The sequence below is a fragment of the Hypomesus nipponensis genome, chromosome 6 (genome assembly GCF_054491055.1).
Source record: "Hypomesus nipponensis isolate SF chromosome 6, ASM5449105v1, whole genome shotgun sequence".
NCBI lineage: Eukaryota > Metazoa > Chordata > Actinopteri > Osmeriformes > Osmeridae > Hypomesus > Hypomesus nipponensis.
This window is the reverse complement of record NC_140366.1, coordinates 6,128,897-6,142,953: the sequence shown is the minus strand read 5'-3', so window position 1 is coordinate 6,142,953 and position 14,057 is coordinate 6,128,897. Positions and strand designations below refer to the sequence as shown.

The window sequence follows — 14,057 nt, the reverse complement described above, 5'->3', positions numbered from 1 at the left end:
TGCCTTTGCAGTTTCCAAAACATATAACAAACCAGATTAGTGTTTCACAACCTCACTGTGGAGCTTTTCATCCCTCGCGGTTTATATAAAAAGACATTTAAAAATGTAGTATTCGACTATACATTTCACATTTTATTCTTACCTTGACCACCGAAAACTGTGCCACTCACTAGTCCAGAATCTCGTCACTGTTCCATCCTCCAGGGAAAAACGTTTTAGAGGGCAATTATTTTTCAACAAAATTATTTGCTACGAGTTATTTCTCCATTGTTGTGCACTATCTTAGTTATCACTGGATGATGGAAAGGATGTTGAAGGTCCGGCTCCGAAGGACCACTGTTTCAGAAATATTAATCTATCAAGTATTGCACAGTCAGTGAAGAGCTAGCTAACCATTTAAGCAACACCGGCTTCTCAGACATTGATTCATACAACTGTCACATGGCTCTCCTTTCTTTGGCTCCCTTGCATAGACCTTGTGCACGTGTGCGTGTTTGAGTGTGTGAGTGTCTGAGTGTGTGCGCTCTCTGACCCCTCTGAGCTTGACCATACGATTAACATCTTTTATGACCTCTCCAGTAAGATAGTGGTCAGGCCAGGTACCCTTGTTTATGTGAGCCAGTGTTACCCAGAGTTCAGATTTGGGGGTATGCCTCTCTTTGCACACAAAGAATGCTGAACACAGTTTCATTCTGATACAGGATAAAGGGTTACATCTTAAACTTTTCTGACACTCTCTCTCGCTTTCTTTTACTCTCAGTTCTCTAATGGCCAGGTACGCATGCACAAGCACGCACACACATGTGTGCACACTCACACTAAAGTAAGGGGAGGATTGTTGAGTGAGTTTTCAAAGCAGTCTCCGTATAATGATTGATAAGGTAAAACGACAATGGATTAGAACATGTGGCACTCTGCCTTCCCTTAAGTTAATGGTCTTCCAGCAGGATGAACTTTGGCTCTGAACAGCGAACTTCGGCTATATCCAAGCATCACAAAGTTAAAGAGACCTTGACTCTCCTTGACACGCTTCTTCGACAGCTGTAGCCAAGTATCTGAGATTTAACGCTTTCATTTTTCTTCTGTCCATTGGAGCCCTCTGGGTGTTTGAAGCTGCAGAGATGATCAGCAGGAACACCAAGAACGTTCTTGTGGTGTCCATAGGTTTCCTGTCCATGTTCACAGCCTATGGAGGTCTGCAGAGCTTACAGGTGAGGACTTAGACAGATTGACTGGACGTGACAGACAGGAAACCCATGCAGGTGTACATGAAATGAGCAGAAGAATGATAACTAAATAGCAAATCCATGCGGATTAACTACATATCAATTATAGATAAACAGGAAATACAGGCTGATAAAAAGGAAACATTGTAGGCGTACATGTCTTCAGCTGTATGGTATGATGGGATCTTGCTTTGACTTCAGGAGAAGATATGTGACATATATGTGACTTGTGTGAATATGAGCAAATCTTAATAGTTTTCTCAATTACACGTGTGCAGTCATTCTCTTATTTTATAAAGTGAAAGGGATTTTTTGTAGCCTTGATAACACATCTAACAACACGACAAACACATTTCATGGTACCATGAGTTCACCTCCTCCTCCTGCCTTCATATCTCCCTGTCTCTTTTCTCTCCAACTATAATGTTGTTTCTCCCTCCACGTCCTCGCTCCCTTTCCCTCCTCACCACCTCCCCTTCCCCCATCTTTCCCTTCACATCTGTCCATCTCATCCCACCTTTTCCTGCCCCTCTCTCTCCAACCTCCATCTCCTTCCATCTTCTCCCCCCCCCCATTCCCCCTGCAGAGCAGCTTGAATGCGGAGGCAGGGATGGGCGTGGCTTCTCTGAGCGTCATCTACGCATCCATCGTCCTGTCCTCCATGTTCCTGCCGCCCATCCTCATCAAGAACCTGGGCTGCAAGTGGACCATCGTGGTCTCCATGGGCTGCTACATCGCCTACTCTTTTGGAAACCTCTACCCCGGCTGGTAACACAGACCACCTTCTCAGTATAACACATTCATTATTCTGTACCCTTCAAATAAACCAGAAACTAACACTCAGTGTCGGTGACTACAGCAAGGTGAATCAAGCGTACCACTAGTTCAGTGGTTTAACTACTCTGACCTGCATAACCCTCCCTCTGCCCATCCCTGCTGCTCAAGGTACACTCTGATCCCCACCTCCTTCATCCTGGGTATGGGAGGCTCCCCCTTGTGGTCGGCTAAGTGCGCTTACCTTACGATCGCTGGCAACCTGCAAGCGCCCAAGGACAACAAGAAGAGTGCTGATGTCATTAACCAGTATTTTGGCATCTTCTTCTTCATCTTCCAGTCCTCAGCTGTCTGGGGGAACCTCATGTCTTCGCTTATCTTTGGGCAGGACACTAATATAGGTACACACACACCCACACAATACATGTCAAACTGTAGTGTGTGGCTACTGGTTGAAATCAATGCTTGTTAAAGTGGAAGTTGTCAATTCGTTTTAGGACTCGATTTTAGGGTGTGTTCCTCATAACTAGTAGGGCTGGGCGATATGGGTAAAAAATGATCACAATAGATATTTAAATTTCCATTTGATAATGATAATTAAGACGATAGACCACATGTCTGTAGTAGTAGCGAAATAAGTCTCTCCCTCAACTTTGTCCCTACGCTCGGCTTAAAGTTTAGGCAGTGCGGTGTGAGAGAAATGTTTGTGGCCAGGGAGCACGTACCTGGGGTCAAGTAACTTAAGCTTTTTAAAAACTTGCGTTTTATCAATACCTTCTTGCATGTTCCAACGAGTGATTTTGCTTCAGGTGGTAAAAAAGGAGAGGCAGTTAGAACCAAAACTGTACTGTAGCTAGTGGTACGTGCCAGTGGAGCTAGTGGTACGTTACAGTGCCTCTGCTGGTACATGACAATAGCTAGTGGTACGTGCCAGCGCCTCTACTGGCGCCTAGTGGTACGTGCCAGTGGAGCTAGTGGTACGTGTCAGTAGCTAGTGGTACATGCCAGTGCCTCCACTGGTACATGACAGTGACGTAGTCATGTACGGTTTTGACGTCTCACTACAAGCTTACCATACAAAGTAGTCAATTTTGACATTATGTGTTGGTTTGACTGTAATGTAAAGCAGACTTATACACAAGTATTGACTTAGTAAAAACATATTTTACACAGAGTAACTGAATGCACATGAGCCACCGTAGTAAAGTCTCCTACGTCTCTAATTCAAATGCCCTAATAACTACCATATATAAACGGCAGAACTTTATGGTGTCTAACCTATGGTTCAGGCAGGAGGACTCAGTAGTGTTAATTACTTGATACTTTATTGCAGACGATGCAATACATTATTGCAATACATTATTGCAATACTTGAATTTGGCATATGGTTGTCCTTGCAGCGATTCCCTGCCGCACCCAACTGTGACACCATCTCGACATCCGGGCAGAGAGCAGCGAACGCATTCCCCAACACAAACCACATGCCAGACGAGACAAATGTATGAGACTGCTGCGTGTATGTGGAGCTCATGAAGGTGCTACGAAAAGTTCGCCATACTTACCCTCGCAAGTGTGCTCAGAGCAGACGCGTCCCAAGCTGTATCTGTGTGAGTAATGTGGAGTTGCTCTGCTTAACTTAAATAAGTGTGGCTCAGAGCAGACAGTTCCCCTAAGTTTTATCTAGCCATGTTTACCCTACACAAGTGTAGCTCAGAGCAAACAGTGCTCCTAAGCTTACTGTGATTGATCTATTCAAGTGTAGCTCAGAGCAGACAGTGCCCCTAAGCCTCATCTAGTCATGCATATCTATGAGAGCAGACAGTGCTCCTAAGCCTTATCTAGTCATGCATATCTATGAGAGTATAGCTCAGAGTAGACAGTGCCCCTAAGCCTTATCTATCGTGAATGAGTGACTGTGAGTCGCACTGAGGCTGTGTCACAAAACATTAATAAGAGAATATTAGCATGCAATACATGAAACATCACCAATGCACCATTTCAACACAACAATACACCATTTCACTGGATAGCTTGAAAACAACTTTTAAGTGTTTACATAATTTGTTTGCCGGTCAGATCGCTGCCCTGCGCTCTGCTGTGCAGCGATAAGCAGGCGTAGCCACACACATAAGATGTTCTAACGATTTCACTGCAGGGCATATCAGGGGCGTCGTTAGACCCTTTTTACTGCAAAGCCGAGGTTTGATATTTCCCGGCATGACCGAACGGTCGAGGTTAGTAAGTAGTTTATTATAAGGCATTTTTAGCTTCTTTTCATTTTCTAAACGAAAATAAATGGTACCTCTAGGCTAATTGTAGCTAGCTCTCAAGTCTTCTCACGGTGTGCTTCATGTGTTGCCTAGCAACTCATTACTTTTGATAGAAAGCGGACAACATGGTTCTGCTAAAATGGCTTGAAAGCTTGTACCGTCGTTGCCATATAATAAACAATGTTATTGCCTCTGAATCTTGCTAGCATAACAGCTTTCGGGCTAATAGCTAAGCCAAGGGAAAGCTGGTGTTGGTTCTATGAGCTGAGCGGACTATAAAATATCAGAGTTGGCTAACGTTAAAAAACTTTAGATTTCTTTAGCAAAACGCCTGAAACATGAATTAATGTTTGTAAAAAAAAAAATTTGGCAAGTGACCATGGTATAAGAGGGATAATGCCCTTCGAGGTGTCCAATATAACCTGATAATGGACTCCGCTGCACGTCGGACGGTTCACGCCTCCCATCGTCCATTATCAGGTGATATTGGACACCTCGTCGGGCATTATCCCTTACGTATGACCGCGTCATACAGAGTTTTTTTTACGTCATAATTTTTTTTCAAACGTTGGTTCGCTTAAAACAGGACCGTGTGAACACTAACTGGACCTAATGTGCCGCATTTAAGCAATAAGCCCCAAGAGGCCGTGTTTTGCGCTGATTTTAGAACAGGTAAAGGGAGTTTTTAGGCACAACGCAAAGCGGAAGCATTCAATTATCATGAAAATGTAATTAATAATCAGAATCAGAAATCCCCAAGTAAGTGTACACAAAAGAGTAATTTACTTTGGTGGGCAGGTGCATACAATAAACATAAAACATAATAAGTGTTATAATCATGACATAATCATTTTCTATTTTCATTCAAATGTGCACATTGGTTATGCATTGACTTCATAATTAATGAGGCATTGCTTTCCCTTACACAAAAGCAGATCAGCTGCTTTTCAAAATAAAAAGTATCGGTATGGGCAATACTGGCCCTGTATTTATTTGGTATCAGATCGATACCAAATTTTACAGTATTGCCCACCCCTACTAGCAATGCAAGTGCCGGGATCCCTGCTATATACCCTGTACTATTAAGGTGTGCCTTGACACGTGATGACGATTTGCTAGTGACGCTCTAGATCTCACGTTCCCCTGCATGAACCAGCTCCACTTGATTCTTAGCAACAGCATTGACTCAATGACACAATGATTTAGGATCGAACTTAAATCACACACACATATACTTGTGGAACTCCCCCATCCGTTTAACATTTCTGGGTTTAATATTTCTGGGTTTAATATTTCTGGGTAATGTAAATCAAGTGTACCACATGTCTGGTAACAGCACAGGAATTGGCGAGGTCAAAGAACATTGTGCGTGTGTTGTGCTGCAGCGGACATTCCTGAGGAGGACCTGCAGCTCTGCGGAGCCGGGACCTGCAAGGAGATCGTCTTTAACTCCAACTCCACCAGGCCTGAGCAGAAGCTGATCTACACACTGGTGGGCAGCTACATCGGTGTGGGCGTGCTGGCCATGATCATCGTGGCGGTGTTCCTGGACAACATCGACCGTGAACAGACGAGGGAGTTCCGCGGGAACCGTGAGCCGTTCGGCAGCACGTTCCTGGCCACGTTCTTTCTGCTGAAAGACTGGAGGGTGGTCACTCTCATTCCCCTCACCATATACAGTGGGTTGGAACAGAGCTTCCTTTCTGGGGAGTACACCAAGGTGAGGGGAGGGGGGGGGGGGTTGAGGGGGGTGGGGTGACTCAACTTCGTAAAGTGTCTCCTCAGTAGAGTTCACTAATATGTGGGGATAGATTCCACACTGTTAAGTGGGTTGTTTTCCTTGTCTGTTCTCAGTAGATTACACTAAGGTGAGAGAGGGCATGTGGGGTGTGACTCAGTACAGTAAAGTGTCTCGTAGAGTACTACAAGTAGAATTGACCTCCATACTGTGCTCTTGTTACAGAACTATGTGACCTGTGCCCTAGGAATCCACTTTGTTGGCTTTGCCATGATTTGTTTTGGAGCTTCCAATTCTCTCTGCTCCTACGGCTTTGGCCGGTTGGCAGAATACACAGGCAGAGGCCCTCTCTTTTTCATAGGTAAGAGCCAGGAATGTATGAAGTAGGGAGACTTGACACCATATGTGACACCTGTAGCATGTGACAGGGACATGAGACCCACTTCCGTGCAATTCAAGTTCCACTTTGGCACCCTGTCCAACAATTGTTCTGGGAAAAAATCATGTGACATGTTTACCTCTTATTAACTAAGCTTCACTCTTTTACCCAGGATGTAAATTCTGCTTCAGTGAAGTTCTGTAAACTCTTCTCCTCCAGCTGCTGTCACCAACCTGTCCTGTATCCTGGCTCTGTTGTTCTGGAAGCCTCACCCAGACCAGCTTCCTGTCTTCTTTGTGTTTCCTGCTCTCTGGGGCCTGGCAGACGCTGTGTGGCAGACTCAGACCAATGGTGAGAGGACTACTACATACTGTACCTTCACACAAATCTTTCACATGCAAAAGTCTCAAGCAGCGGAGAAGTCAAATCTTTAGAACTTCAGGTCCAGAACTGAAAAGATAGTTTCAGGATATCAATATACCACTGGTACAGTGTTTTAAACTTGTGTTAGACTTTTCTATGTGATTCTGGATGTAGAAGACAGTGGGTGGGTGAGGATACTGCAGTCGACAGCCTTTCTTTACAGTCAGTAGTAAGACCATGTCCAAGATTGAAGTTGTGTTGAAGACCTTTTGTTACCTATTGACCTCAGTTCTCTTGTTAAATACATTTTCCATGTTCTCCTCAGCTTTATATGGGGTGCTGTTCCCCAGAGACAAGGAGGCTGCCTTTGCAAACTACCGCATGTGGGAGTCTCTGGGCTTCGTCATTGGCTTTGCCTACAGCAACTTCATCTGCCTGGACTTTAAGATATATATCCTTCTGGCCATGCTGGTGGTCACCACGGTAACGTATCCCATCGTGGAGTACCATGAGTGGCGCAACCCCACCCAGGGGCGTCGTTAGACCCTTTTTACTGGGGCACGTGCCCCAGTATAAATCTACTGTGCCCCAGTATAAATCGACTGTGCCCCAGCAAAATCAAAAGTTTGAGTTTTAACAATTTACTATTAGTCAATGCATTGATTTAGAGTAATAATCCCGGAAAAAGATCTACACGATATCCCAATCAACGCTTGCATCCTAATCAACGCTTGCACGCAGAACTCCATATCAGCGCGCTCTTCTGAGCTTGCCAAATAGCCACTGCAGCACGCACACAAGTCAGAATTGAGTTAGGCTAAGAAAGTATTACAAAACTAAAGATAGTTTCTAAAGGCCATGGCTACCGATCATCTTGTTTGACTAAAACATAAAAACAATATTACACAAAGCAAAAAAAAACTGTATTCACACACAAATGAATGCGAACAAAATTTGCACACTCCCATTAACTGATTGATATCCCTGCAGTGTTACGGGGTGGTGGTGGTGGTGGGGTTTAATGATGGGGTAAGTGCAGAGGGGAACGATGGTGATGAAAAACAGACGGGACGGCAGGGTAGGCTGTACGGGGTCTGGCTGGGGGAAAGGTTGGTGATCCTGGAGGCAAAAAGTCAGCACAGAAATGACACACAAAATACTGGTCTTACTGGAACCGGGAGTAAACTACCAAGGGTAGACAAAACTGTTATCCGGCGATGAATGATGTGAAAACCAGGGTTGATAAACTGCAGGGCTGATGAGCTGATGGGAGACAGGTGTGGAGACTGAGGCAGAGTGAATGGGTAATTCGGACTGGAGACCATGGCCACACCCACAACCGGGAAACACAAACAACAACTCGCCACTAGAGGGCAGAGGACATGCAGCTGATATCATAGTGGGTTAAGTGGAGTTTACATAGCCTTGTAGTGCATTGTGCACAGCAAGCTTGAAAGAAAAGGGATATGAATGGGGGCCTGTGCCCCAGTAGGGTTTTATGTCTAACAACGCCTCTGACCCCACCCCTCCTATGGAGGAGGGGGCCTACGAACAACACTCAGGGAAAATGCCGGAAGCAGCAATGGACAAAAAATTTCACAACTCAGACCATCTTGCAGACGGTTTCCGTTCCAGTGTACAAGATTGATGAAATGTCAATAAAACATCTACATACAGAAAAACCGAACTGAACTTCAGCTTTTATATTTGTAGGCTACAAGTGGCTACACATTCCCTTTCTACGGTCCAACTCAGTTCAAGAACTGCACATACAATAAAGCCTGCCTGTTTACAGTAATCCCTGATATAGAACAAATTAACTGCTCTACAGCAGGGCCAAAGTGTACCCATTGACTCTTGCATCAGAGCGTGATAGTAAATAAGTATCTCAGACAGCAGTTCTGATCCCTGGGTGACGGACAACGGTTGATCAGGATCAGGAATGTCGAGGCTGAAGATGAAGGGCGGCTGTTTGAAGAACGTTCTGGTGATCTCCACTGGGTTCCTGCTGCTCTTCAGTGCTACAGGAAGTCTCCTCAACCTGCAGGTGTGTCTGTCTTCTGACGTCAGCAGCAGGAGAGCCTGGCCACAGCAGGCTTTCTGTGGCCGGTGGGGTCAAAGATTGTTGTGTTGACAGTAAACGTGCATGTGCGACGTGCATACAGAACAAATGACTAATTGACTGATAAAGGAGAATGAATGCTGTTTTACTCTGACGAACTATGTCTGAAAGGTTCATTGGCAAACTGTTCTGGAGGTGTTTTTGTTGTTGTCTGTTTTATGGTTCCAGAGCAGTCTGAACGCGGAGGACGGACTTGGAGTGGCATCAGCCAGCGTTCAGTTTGCCTCCATCATCCTGTCCTCCATGTTCCTCACTCCCCTGGTCATCCACTACCTGGGCTGCAAGTGGACCATTGTGGCTTCCATGGGCTGCAACATCATCTACACTGTGGGGAACTTTTTTCCAGGATGGTAAAAATTCACAGGGGCAAAGATAATCCATGATATGAGTAGTCAATAACTGTTTTTTTGAAGGTGTTATTGGAATCCATAAGTATACATCACTAGCCTGTTTAAGTCCTTAGAGTTTGTGCTCAGGTCTGTGTGGGAACTGATGAAAGGATGTTATGTAATTGTCACCAGAGGAACGTGAAACACCATTATCAAGCAGGAGTATTTGACCATCTCTCTCTCCACCTCTCTTACTCTTTCTTTGTCAATGTCTTTGTCAATGTCTCTCTACCTGCCCCCACCCACCCTCTCTGTGTCCCCATCAGGGAGACCCTGATCCCCTCCTCGGTGGTCCTGGGTCTGGGGGAGGCTCCCCTGTGGTCAGCCAGCAGTACCTACTTGACCCTGGCTGGCCAGATCCAAGCCCGGCAGGACCGCAGCAGGAGCCAGGACGTCATCAACCAGTACTTTGGCATCTTGTTCCTGATGTACCAGTCCTCAGGTGTCTGGGGGAACCTCCTTTCCTCCCTGGTTTTCGGACAGGACACGGCCTCAGGTGCAGACAGACACCAACTGAATTCCTTTCAATGGTCTTTTACAGTCAATAAAATCACACCAATTTTGCTTCTCTATAGTGGATATCTCACAAGTATCTCCTTTTAAAGTAGGCATTCCATGACTCTAAATCCCAACACAGTCACAGAGAGTTGGAACAGTCCGATGATTTGGGTTGTGGTTGTGTGTTGAGGCTGTCTGGTTGCCCCACAGTCAACATCACCGAGGGCGACCTACAGGTTTGTGGTGTGGGTGGCTGCATAGAGGTGAGCGATGAGAGGTTCAACTCCACCAGACCGGACGACAGGCTGGTCCACACACTGATGGGGTGCTACCTGGGTGAGCCCCACTTGACGTGAGTCAGTCTTGTTGCATCTGCTGGATGTTCACTTCCACAGAATGTTCTGGGAGAAAATCTAGTCATGCTAAATACTAAACACACTAAACTGGTAAAACTATAATAATGTTTATTTACAGTGTAAGCAAATAAATAAACCATTCAAACACATAATTAACAGATCTTTATCTGTAACGTTTGTAAATGGTATGTGCTTGGTTAATTATTAGTAGATGCATTTGGAATATGTACAAAGTTTTACTGCTGGGCTGGTTCATGGTTGTGGGAGTTTATCTTAATCACACGTTAGATGTAATTCATGAAGAAAATAATTCCAAACCACACTGATACATCAAAAGTAGTAATACATGCAATATTTTCACAAAAAATCGATTCAGTGAGTAATTATTTTCAGAAAAGAATCTGAAATCAAAACATTAGTTAGTCCATCACACTTTAATGGAGGATAACATGGCTAAAAAAGGAAAGTTCTGTTTTTGTGTCAACAAAAATCTTTCATTTAGGAAAAGAAAGTAGGACTCATTGATTGGATGCCTGTCTTCCGCCTTGATTGAATGAGAAGCCGACCTTGGCAGGTTTCAAGTGAACTGTGTCTCTGTGTTGGAGGTGTGGGAGTGCTGGCCGTGCTCCTGGTGGCTGTATTTCTGGACAACGTCGACAGGGAGGACAGCCCTGCAGCCACGAGGAGCAGGATGCAGTCGGAGGGGAGGAGCAGCGAGGAGGACAAGGAGGAGGAGGTGAGGAGCGAGGAGAAAGAGGTGAGTAACATCCAAAAGTCCTTCTGCAGCACCTTCCTGGCCACCTTCAGACAGCTGGGAGACCGGAGGCAGGTCCTCCTCATCCCAGTCACCTCCTACATTGGCGTGCACCTGGGCTTCCTCAACGGAGAGTATACCAAGGTGAGTGTATTTATGCACGTGAAAGACTATAGAGGTTATGCTGGAATTCTCATGTCAGCCTGCAACAGCATGACTTGATTGAGGTAAAAGTGTGGAATCTCCACACAACTTGTCCTAGAATTACTGAATGTTTACCCCCATGTGTGTGTGTGTGTGTGTGGTTTCTCTCAGGAGTATGTCACCTGTGCATTGGGGATCCATTTTGTGGGCTACGTGATGATCTGTTTTGGCACCACCAGCTCCCTCTTCTCGTACCTCTTTGGGCACCTGTCTCAGTATACAGGCAGAGTGGCACTCTTTACTTTAGGTAGGATACCAGATACAGAACGGAGAGGAAGTGAGAAACAGAAAGATAATTCATTAAAGAGTGAGTCAGTGAGTAAGAGAGAGAGTTTGTTTGTTTGTTTTGGAGGACTTTAAAAACTGTAAAGAGACTTTCAAGAAAGATGTTTCAGCGATGTTGTGAAGCTCCTCTCTCCTCTCCTCCTCTCCTCTGCTCTCCTCCAGCTGCTGTCACCAACCTGTCCTGTATCCTGGCTCTGTTGTTCTGGAAGCCTCACCCAGACCAGCTTCCTGTCTTCTTTGTTTTTCCTGCTCTCTGGGGCCTGGCAGACGCTGTGTGGCAGACACAGACCAATGGTAAGAGGAACAGAGGCCTCTGTCTTCACACACTACAAAAAGACATCTAGAATATTCACCTTGATGATCGGCACTTAAAAGGCAATGTATGTTGCTAAACTGTAATACTGCTTAGAGGATTAGTTGGGATGCTACTAGGCCAAAACCACTGTGCTCTCTGTCTCCAGTACTCTATGGAGTTCTCTTCCACAGCCACAAGGAGGCAGCGTTTGCTAACTACCGACTCTGGGAGGCAGTCGGGTACGTGATGGCCTTCTCGTACAGCCGCTTCCTGTGTGTGGACGTGAAGCTGTACATCCTGCTGTCTGTCCTGCTGCTGTCTGTCAGCCTGTGTTTCACTGTGGAGTATGGAGAGTACAGGAGCCCCACGCCCAGTGCAGAGGACACTACACACACTGCACCCAGCACACACACTGCACCCAGCACACACACTACACACAGCACACACACTGCACCCAGCACACACACTGCACCCAGCACACACACTGCACCCAGCACACACACTGCACCCAGCACACACACTGCACCCAGCACACACACTACACACAGCACACACACTACACACAGTCCACAGGCAGAGAGGACTGGGACCCTCAATGACCAGCGAAATGTCAATGGAGTTTAGACGTTTTTTTAATTTTGGCACTATTGACAACTGAGTGATGTTGTGTCTTTTGTGTATGGTGGGGGGTCAGATGGCTGACCGGTTAGGGAGTCGGGCTATTAATCAGAAGGTTGTTGGTTCGATTTCTGGCTGTACCAAATGACGTTGTGTCCTTGGGCAAGGCACTTGACCCTACTTGCCTCGGGGAGAAGTCCCTGTACTTACTGTAAGTCGCTCTGGATAAGAGCGCTTGCTAAATGAAGAAATGTATGTGCATGTGTTTTGATTGACTTCAAACAGGTAGTATAAAATTATAATAAAAAGACACAATCCTGTTGGTAACTGTAATTCATTTGGCTTCATGGTCTCCATTGACAAAAGCAATGACCTATTTACTACTGTGTTACTGTAATAATATTACTGTATTAGTGTATTATTACTGTAAAATCACTTACATTCTACTCAGTAATGAGTATTGCACAATGCATTTGCAGATATTTCTGTGAGCTTTACTTCATAACTCTGTCAGCTCAGCCATGCCAGTCTTTCAGCCACCACCGGGCTGTCCTGGTGTCCGACTTAAGCTGGCCATCGGGAGAATTCCCGGCCGCCGGCCCTCCGACCCATAATTTTTTACTACTAATAAAAATGTTGGAAAAAGATTCAGCAACACGGTTTGCCGGCCCCCCTTTCTCCCAGGAGGGTTGGTCTATTCCAAATGAACGTCTATGCAGCCCTTATACACAACAGTGACACTGACAGATCGAAAGTTTGCTATAGAGACAATACAAAGATGGAAAACCAGGTTAAGAAACGTAAACGTAATTACCTTCACTAGACAATGTTTTACCAATTGGACAAGAGGCTATGTTTGTTTGTTTACATCAACCTCAAAAAACTACTTTTTGTTCCAATCAGCCAAAATAATTCGCTCGCTCGCATTAAGCGTGGAAGTCCCAAAACATCAAATCAGGCACAGAATTTGCATGCATTAGCAGGGGGCTCGCTGTGGTGGCGTAACCTATACACGGGATCGGTTCTGGTAGGCTGATCTGGATCAAAGTCCAGGGCCTATTTTTACTCCCAGTCCGTCCCTGCAGGTGGACATACTAAGAATAGTATGCAGTCTACTTTTGGACAGGTAAGAACACTACCCCCTCTCAAACCCCATCACCCCGACCCATCACTTTCCCTTCGTTAGCAAAAACTTCCTTCCTCCCTCTTTCTCCCTCTCACTATCTCTCCCATCCCATCCTCTCTGTCCCCACTCTTCCTCACATTTCACCTCCTCTTTGCCACCCCTCCTCCTCTCCCTAGAGGTGGTATGGTCCAGACTACTGAGCAGTACCAGTTCCTGTATGCCACCCTGGCCCAGTACAGCACACAGCTGGAGATGCAACCTGCCAGACCGCAGGAAAACCAAGGGAACCGAGAGAACCATGGGAACAAGGAGAGCCAGGGGAACAAGGAGAACCAGGGAAACAAAGATGACCAAGGGAACCTGGAGAGCCAGGAGAACAAGGAGAAAAGAGAGAGCAGAGGCAAGGGGAGAACCTGGTCATCAGGTCCAGTGCTGACAGCACAGCTTTAGAAACAGTATGACATCATCGCACCACGCAGACATCTAGAGCACTGCTCAGTGTGCGGCACAGTGATCAGCAATTCTACTGCCCAAGTCCCAGTTCTCATAAGGTTATCTGTTATCAATGTTCTTTTCTGAAGCATACATGAGGACATTGGGACAAATGTCATTCTGCCAGGCACTCTTCTCCTTCTGCTCCCCACTCCTCCTCCTCCCCTT

General features: G+C 45.7%; 2 protein-coding genes across 3 annotated transcripts; both read left to right on the top strand.

The window, feature by feature from the left end:
• The first annotated feature begins 1,094 nt into the window (after positions 1 to 1,094).
• LOC146286686 (protein unc-93 homolog A-like) lies at positions 1,095 to 8,244 on the top strand. The gene is made up of 7 exons (XM_084700804.1): positions 1,095 to 1,211; positions 1,813 to 1,994; positions 2,172 to 2,401; positions 5,656 to 5,990; positions 6,234 to 6,369; positions 6,607 to 6,738; positions 7,076 to 8,244. The coding sequence occupies exons 1-7, from the start codon at positions 1,122 to 1,124 to the stop codon at positions 7,291 to 7,293; spliced, it is 1,323 nt and encodes a 440-aa protein (XP_084556930.1). The 5' UTR covers positions 1,095 to 1,121; the 3' UTR covers positions 7,294 to 8,244.
• A 180-nt stretch (positions 8,245 to 8,424) lies between these two features.
• On the top strand, positions 8,425 to 12,587 carry LOC146286685 (protein unc-93 homolog A-like). 2 transcript variants are annotated; one of them, XM_084700802.1, is made up of 8 exons: positions 8,425 to 8,797; positions 9,041 to 9,222; positions 9,528 to 9,757; positions 9,970 to 10,095; positions 10,721 to 11,013; positions 11,185 to 11,320; positions 11,521 to 11,652; positions 11,820 to 12,587. In XM_084700802.1, exons 1-8 carry the CDS (start codon positions 8,693 to 8,695, stop codon positions 12,275 to 12,277), a joined length of 1,662 nt encoding a protein of 553 aa, XP_084556928.1. In that variant the 5' UTR covers positions 8,425 to 8,692; the 3' UTR covers positions 12,278 to 12,587. The 2 variants fall into 2 exon arrangements, with proteins under 2 accessions (XP_084556928.1, XP_084556929.1); XM_084700803.1 differs by having other exon boundaries at positions 11,185 to 11,380; positions 11,845 to 12,029.
• Positions 12,588 to 14,057: the final 1,470 nt, after the last annotated feature.